Here is a 7,996-nt window from a genome sequence, read left to right on the forward strand (position 1 = left end):
ACGTTGCACTGTTTCTTGTCTCGTTTTCCGACGTACGTGTTTGGGTCTCTCTCTGTGTTGTATGTGTGGGAGTTGAGTTGTGCTGCTTCGTGTCTTACAAGCAAAACAAGTCGCTTGCCCCTTACGGCCAATACATATTATATACCTACATACCTGGGTACTAGGGAGGAAGTTCATCATTTTTTTCTTCTTCCTCTTCCCCCCACGCTCACGCACTTCGGCAGAGCCGCACGTCTTGTCTATCTATCTCCGGGAAGGATTGATCAGCTTTTCTTCGTTCGTTCTATAAACTCACTCTACACTATACTATCGGAAAGCGCGAAGGAAGGATAGGATTCGAAGGGGGACAAGAACTGCGGCTACTTGCGCATCGCACGTGGTCGCTTCCCGTTTGTGGGATTTGATTTCAGATTAAGGTCCGGCCGGTCTTCACCTAAAGTAAGGTACGGCACTGTTCTTGCCCGTCTAGGATATCGGCGCTGCAGACAAAGACAAACATAACGGTCTGTCTAGGAGTTGAGTTGGGCTGTGAGGAAGGAGGGAAGGACAGGTGGAAAGGTGGCTTGATGTGAAGAAAAATAGGTAGGTATCTTGAGGAAAGACCTGTCTGTCTGTTACTTCGCTTGAGCTGGGTAGGGGAGGTAGTCACCTGCCCACGCCTCACCGTGTCTGGTCTGGTCTGGTCTCGTCTCAGCCTTACGTATCTGCTGTTCTCTCTTTGATCAGTTCGTCTACTATTTAATACAAATAGTCCTCGATTGTTTCATTGTTTCATCTTTCCTAGTCTCTTTCTTCACCTAGAGAATCCTAAGTCCTCATCTCTTACCTATACTTAAATACCTGCACACCTCCTACATACTTATATGCCTACTTGGTATCCTGAATTTGGTATCCTAAGCACGAAAATACCCCTTCAACAATCGATTCAACGATAATCCACCACCATGCCTTCCAAGACCACCGCCACCGACGTCAAAACCGACGCCGCCCCTGAACCCCTATCCATCGGCCCAGCCATCAACCTCGCCATCCGCCCTTTACACACCAAACTCAACAAGCTCGTCACCAACCGTCTGCGTCTCGCGCTTCCCCCCAAAGCCAACAGCTGCCATAACTACTTCCAGGGACTCCTGCACATCGCCCCCATATACCTTACCTTTGAGTCGCTGTGGAGCGATCTGCTTGATGCGGGCCCTACTACCTCTACCCCCTCTAACACCCCAGACTCTACCTCTACCTCTACCTCAAACGGTAGCTCTGGCCTTACTCCTAAGGGGAAACCCGACTCCAACCCCAACCTGCCCCCCCGCATCCACGCCCTCCTAACCTCCATCCACATCCCCTCTCTCCAGCGCTCCGCCCCCCTGCGCCGCGACCTAGCCGCCCTGACCGGCTGGCCCGCCGACCGCGTGTCGCGGCAGCTGGACGAGATCACCAGCACCGCCGCCGCCACCGCCGCCAACACAACCGGCAGCAGTGGTGGTAGCAGCAGCAGCAGCAGCAAAGGCGCCCGCTCTGGTGGAGGAGACCAGCCAGTCCTCACGGAGTTCCTGACGCACATCGCGAACGCGGTCGCCGCGCGGCCGCACGTGCTGGTCGCGTACGCGTGGGTGCTGTACATGGCGCTTTTCGCGGGGGGCAAGTTCATCAGAGGGAGTCTGGAGAGGGCTGATGCCAAGGTGGGAGAAGAGCGGGGGGGCGGGGGGTTTTGGACGCCGTTGTGGGGGGAGGATGAGGATGAGGATGACGAAGAGAGCGAGGGGGTAAAAACGGAGGAGGGAAAGGGAGAGATGGAGGACGGTGGGAAGCAGAGCGAAGAACCGCTCTCCTTCTTCCGCTTCGACACCCCGCGGGACGGCGAGGACGCCAAGGAGCTGTTTAAGGCGAGGCTTGCGCGGGCGACTGCGGGAGACCCTAATCCCAATAACCCCAATAACCCCAACAACCCCAACACTGCCAATGTCCTAACCCCCGCCGAACACGCAGAAATCCTCGCCGAGTCCCGGACGATCTTCGACTTCCTCGTCCGCGTCGTCGGCGAGCTCGACGAGATCTGCGGCACGGAGTAGGAGCTTCTGGGTGCGGCGGATGTAGATGCGGCGAGACGGCACCTGCTGCGCAGTCGTGACAGCGTGGTGGTTGAGCGGGAGAAGAGGAAGAGGATTGCTAGGACGGTGGGGAGGAGGGTTGCGAGGGGGAGTGGGAGTGGGGGTGGGAGTGGGAGGACGAGTCGGGCTGGGAATGGGAAGGGGGATGGGGAAGGGAGGGAGGGGAGGCAGGCTGTGCGGTTTCGATGAATTTATAGATTTCACTATTCTTGAAAGTGACTGGCTGTTTGGGGATTTGAAAAGAACCCCTTACCTAGATGTTGTTTTGGTTGGGTTGAATTGTTGGATAGATTGGATGGAAGACGCATAGCGTAAGACTGGGACTGCGAGGAAAGAAGGAATATACATAGATGGAAAATTGGATAGATGGATAGATAGACGGGTAGCTGGATACCTCGGTTTTGCATCCTAGAATATAGATATCGTTGCTTTACCTATCTACTTATTTATTTATCTTGATTAGCACCTTAGTGACGTTGTGGTATAGTCGTGGAAATGTATAGATGCTATGAAAACTACCTAGTAAGAACCTAAGTTTACTAAATTTACCACATCACCCTAGCTTTCAGAAGGGGGGATGAAAAGAGTGAAGAGTGAACAGAATAGGGGAGACGGTGAATATGTAACTATGCAAGCTAGCTAGAGTAGACACAGATGGGCAGGCAGACAAGTCACGGCTTGTACGTAGTAAACATCCAAGTAGTAGCATAATCTCACGTCATTGTGTCTGGTCAGGTAGGTAAAAATTTATCTCTATTCTCTTTACTCTGCTCTTTTCTACTTTCTACTTTCTCTAGTAGTTGCTAATATTCATGACAGGGAACAAACCGTATCCCCTTTTATTATTCCCCTTCCGCTTTGTTCCAGGACTTTTCTGCTGCGGATATTTGAGGTGGTGATGTTTATTTAGATAGTTAGATGGGTAGGTATATCGAAGACGGCAGCGGCTCATAGCGGCTAGCCGATTATCTTCGTTGTTTCTCTCGGGATATCCATGGATGTGTTATTGTGTGTAGTTCGTAGGTAGTGTTGTGTATATGTCCGTCTGTTCATCCTTCCGTTCGTCCTTCGTTCCGTCTGTCTTTCCGTCCAGCAACATGAAACTGGGTATCATTAAACGCTTTTTTGAGAATAAGAAAAAAAGAATAATTGGGTAATAAACAAGGTGGGAAGAGAAAGGGAGGTAGGTGGTATTATGGTCCTTTGCAGGCCTCGTGGGAGTAGGATTTGGAAGAGGCTGTATAGATTCTGTGGGTATTCAAGTACCCGAGTAGGTATGTATGTTTGGAGGTAGTAGAGATTCGGGACCAAGTGTGACGAAACAACGAGTCGTGTATCAGCAAGCAGTACCCCCTTCCTGTAACGTATTATTATTTGTATTTTTAGACACCTAGATCATATTGGGCCGCGTCTGTGATCGTTGGACGCGATCTAGTCAAAGCTGACCGTAAGTAGTAGCACTAGATCCGTATCCTCGAGTAATATATGAATAGGAAAAGTTGTATCACTCCGCCGAACAGGACTGGCATCCAAGTATCTCGTATTTTCCTGTCCAAGGTGCCGCAGATCTTCCGAATTCCGCGACCAATGGTGCCCTGAACATCGTCGCGCGTAGTATTAGATTTCCGCCGCTTGCTCGTTTGCTCGTTTGCTTCATACTACCGCCCCTGTGTATAATTCGTAACTCCGGAACCAAATTTACACTTAACGTATCGTGCTAGATCAATCAATAAATCGATCAATCGAGTGCGCTATTAAATCCCCTCATATCGGATTCTCCATGCCCACCGGCGGAATAGGGGGCACGATCGTCGCCGTGCTGCCGCCTCCTTGGGACACCGTTCCCGTGTTAGCCGTCGCACTCGGACTCGGGCGTCCGCCGCTACCTAACCCGCGCTTCATCATCTTCCCTAGCACTGTGACTAGCTCACACGCGTCGTTGAACATATCGTCGTCCATGCCCTCGCTTGACTCGTACACCTCAGCGATCGTGTCCTTTGCTAGCTTCCGGCTCGCCTCCCGGTCGTGAACGCACTCGTATAAAAACGCCGCGTACTCTGTCTTCACTGACAACCGCAGTGAGTGCGAGCCCCATAGCAGGCTGTCCGCCAGCGCGCACGCCTCCCGGAAGTACTGGTGCGCCGTCGGTAGGTAGTCCACGGACGGCAGTAAGAATGCGGCCGCTGCCTCGGGTGGTGGTATCGGATACATCTGGGCTTGTGAGTGCGACTCGAAACCTGGAGGCGGTCCAACGGGGATCCCCTGTTCCACCGGATGCGTAGGCTGCACTGACGACCTGCCTTCCTCAGGGTGCGCAAAAGCTGGCTCGGCCCTATCTACGCCCTTGCCCTTGTCAGAGCGCTGCGGCGTCATCATCCTCGCGAAATCTGGCATCGTCGTTCCCTGAGGCGCAATGGCGATGCCCATAGGCGAAACCGGGGGATCGTTATGGAACAACACAAAGATGTGATAGAAGGAAGCGCGTAGCTTGTACGCGAGAACCTTGAGCTCGCCGTGATCGCCAACCATGGGGAGAACGTACTGCTCGAGCATGACGAGGCCTTCGCGGGAGAGCCATAGGATGTGGAAGTACAGCTCGAGGGACTGGGTGAAGCGCGTGGTATCGAGACGGCGCTGCTTTTTAGCCTTGACGAGCTGACCGGCTACGTTGATGGACAGGCCTAGGATCTTAAATAGCATAGATGCGAGAAGCGCATTATTGGGCTCGACGGCTTTCGCGAGGCGCCCAAGGAACTTCTGGTCAACCTCGGAGGAAGCCATTGAAAGGGTCTGAACAGGGAGTCTGATATAAGGTGAGAAATGCGCCTTAAGTATATCGAAGTGATAAGATTTAATGGATGTTAAGGGGGGGGGGGGGGGGGGGGGGGGGGTTGGGTTGAAAGGAAGGGCTACAACAGCGTTGGCGCGGACAGTAATGTGGCGATTTCGTCAGAATAGATGTTTACTTTACGAGAAGGCAGCGTAGTGATGGGACCTCAAGGAACCCGCAGATTTAAAAGCAACATCCAGAGGGACACCAGACATACCTTAGAATACCAGCAGTTCCCCCAACTCGAGCTTCCTAATGACCTTATGTACCTTTTCTGCTAGAATCTTTTGCCCGAAATTTTTTACAATGGCGAATCCAACTGTTCTCGTACAATGTGGACCCCGTCGAGTTCGCGTAACGTAGGTGAGAATAACGACAGGGGCTTAAACCACAGCCACCGATATTAAGCTGTATTAAGGGTGACGTCGTTGAGATCGAGTCAGGCCAACGATAGTCGAGTTAGACAGCGTCACTGGCCTTAGCCGGGCTATAATCACTGATTCGGGATGAAAACCCTGGACCAAGCTCCAACTCGCGAATATCTGAATAACGAGTGACTGGCGAACTGACTTGACTCCTGCGTCAGCATGAGCTGTAGTCGTCGCTGGAAGAATCGAGGACGCGATCGAGCAAGCGTGTAAAAGAGTCGTCCCAAAAATCCACGTTAATCTTTTGTTAACCCAAGCAGGCAGCCTCTATTGGATAGAGCCAAGATGAAAATTCCCACACAATGCTAGATGAGATCCCAAAAGTACAATACCAACCAAAATTAAACATTCGAATATATTACAATAGACTAGGGTTGCGATATTAGCAAGTGAAGACCATCGATTCCGTCTCACATCGACAAAAAGGTCCAGAACGGTCACCATTGGATGGAGGCTTACTCACCAATATGAATATGATACAGCGAAAGTAATACAATATAAGATAGACCCAATCGCGAGACACAGAGAGGGTTGAATGTGCAAATTAACTTGGCGAAAGATTAGCCAAGGAAGAGATGTGATGAGTAGATGGAGGCTGAAATAAGGCGGCGGCGGCGATGATGGTGGTAGGTGTGCTGAGACTCGTTCGATTGTAAAGCATTTCGACGTCAGTAGCGCGCGCAACTTTTTTTCCCTGTATTTCCGCGAACCTGATTCGTTTGTATGTAAATATAGATTATGTATGTATATGTATACATATATATAGGTATATATAGGATCTCCGCCAGGATGGGGGGTATAAGAGAGAGACTGGCCACCTTTTCGACTTCAAGGAGCCAGTGGCGGTGTGAGGTCAACACGGACGTCCTCGATTGGCAGGTTTCCAGGCTTTCGGTATTTCGACTAATATGTGGAGTTGTTCTTCCCCTTCTACACGTCGACTTTGGGAGGTCGTCGAAAAAATCTTGGCCCCCGCGACGTTTAAGCGGCTCCAGAAGTCGACATTAGCGTTGGTAGGTGAGTTCCTCAGTTTTAAGTCGAGTGGGTGGTGAGGGATGGCGGATAGGGCATGAGGCTTTGAGGCTATGAGGCTACGAGCTTCTCGAGCTGTTATTTAGGCAGGTAAAGAAGGGGGCAGCACGCGGTAGATGTAAATAATGTTTTGTGTGATCGCGCTTATGCATGTATGTGTAAGTGTATGTGTATGTGTATGCATAGGCTAGGTAGGTTGGAACAAGATGTCTGGGCGAGATCCGCGTGGAAGAGAATAAGAAAATAAAAATAAGATTTCAGGAGAAAGCAGCAGCTGCAGGACGACGTTATGTGCATGAACGGAGCAGACCAGGTCTCTACGGTATTGCCTCCGTACGGCTGCAGAAACGCGCACCCGCGTTCGTCGTCTGTCTCGAGAAGCGCTCGACTTTTTTTTCCTTTTCTTTGGGAGGATGCGACTTGAACTGGGGATACGCGACGAGGCTAAGAGCAGGGGGGGAATATGGCACTATGGAGTTATGTAGGAATCGGATGGGTAAGAAAGATATTGTGCCAAAAAGTTGAACAAGTGCTAAAGAGGTCCATATATCATGTACAATACATAGATATATCTCAACTCCACGATACCAGTTCTACTGTTCTACATGTATGATATGTAGGCATGTATCAATGATGTAGCACCTGTACAATAGCTGTACTAACTGCAGATACTTTAGGTTCCGATCTCTGAGAGAACGTGGTGTAGGTGGGCAGAGCGAATGGGAGGCCGTTTATCGTGCAGCAACTTTGATGCAAGATGAGTTGTCCAAATCCCGGGGACAGGCTATGTAATAAAGTCTACCTAGTAAAGGTTAGACTAGGTACCTAACATACAGTTACATACTATTTCAGATAAAGAGACCCTGGAGATGAGGTCAACAGGATACCTGGGCCCTGGGGTCATGGATTATGATGGATGAGCCTTCAGGTTTAGTTTAGGTACCTACATAATATGTAGGGTCCAACAACTTCCAAGGTTGTTAGGTACCATGACAATACAGGATTCGGGTCCGAGCCGGAGATTTCAAAGTCTGGGGAGTAACTAAATTGTATTTGCTATTGTATTAACTAGGTATTCGTAGTAACTGCTTTACTTTGCTTTACTTTGCTTTAGTTGCTAGATAGTCGAGATCGTCAATTGTCTTGTGACTCTTGTCTTCGAGTGAGTGAATAGTAAGTACTATGGACTTGTACTATTCACTTTTTCTGGTACAAAAGAAAAAGATTAATTTTAAAAAGTTCGAGTCTGATTAGTCTGATAATTTCTCCTTTGGGACTTTTCGACGGGTCCAGCCGCGGCGCGCAAACATGTATAGAGTCTATAGACAGAAAAGTGAGAATTTATAGACATGGTTTGCAGGGTCCAGGGTCCTATCACAACCTAGGTTGATGGGTACTCAGGTGTAGTAGTGTATTATACCTAGTTACTACTAGGGTTTCTAAAGTGTAGCACTTTTCAGAAAAGTGCGGAATAGTGTAAAGTGTTGTTTAAAATAGTATTTTATATTTTACACTTTTTCCCACTTTTCTTAAAATATTATTACTACCGTTATCATTATTATAATTTATTTAATATTAAATTTTAAGCTTTAATTTAA

The 7,996-nt window shown here is 49.4% G+C and overlaps 2 protein-coding genes across 2 annotated transcripts; one reads left to right on the forward strand and one right to left on the reverse strand.

Annotated features, from left to right (window-relative positions):
* The first annotated feature begins 510 nt into the window (after positions 1-510).
* On the forward strand, positions 511-2,197 carry GGS25DRAFT_266423 (heme oxygenase-like protein). The gene has a single exon (XM_049257350.1). It carries the CDS (start codon positions 945-947, stop codon positions 2,067-2,069), a length of 1,125 nt encoding a protein of 374 aa, XP_049116386.1. The 5' UTR covers positions 511-944; the 3' UTR covers positions 2,070-2,197.
* A 1,269-nt stretch (positions 2,198-3,466) lies between these two features.
* On the reverse strand, positions 3,467-5,571 carry GGS25DRAFT_266448 (14-3-3 protein). The gene is made up of 2 exons (XM_049257351.1): positions 5,156-5,571; positions 3,467-4,911 (listed from the first exon to the last, which is right to left on the reverse strand). Exon 2 carries the CDS (start codon positions 4,887-4,889, stop codon positions 3,873-3,875), a length of 1,017 nt encoding a protein of 338 aa, XP_049116387.1. The 5' UTR covers positions 4,890-4,911; positions 5,156-5,571; the 3' UTR covers positions 3,467-3,872.
* Between the last annotated feature and the right edge of the window lie 2,425 nt (positions 5,572-7,996).

This window comes from Hypoxylon fragiforme, assembly GCF_022984875.1.
Source record: "Hypoxylon fragiforme strain CBS 206.31 chromosome Unknown GGS25scaffold_5, whole genome shotgun sequence".
In the NCBI taxonomy this organism is placed as follows: domain Eukaryota; kingdom Fungi; phylum Ascomycota; class Sordariomycetes; order Xylariales; family Hypoxylaceae; genus Hypoxylon; species Hypoxylon fragiforme.

Excerpts from the sequence above, each read along its gene's own strand:
- GGS25DRAFT_266423 (XM_049257350.1), top strand. The coding sequence starts at position 945 with ATGCCTTCCAAGACCACCGCCACCGACGTCAAAACCGACGCCGCCCCT.
- GGS25DRAFT_266448 (XM_049257351.1), bottom strand. The coding sequence starts at position 4,889 with ATGGCTTCCTCCGAGGTTGACCAGAAGTTCCTTGGGCGCCTCGCGAAA.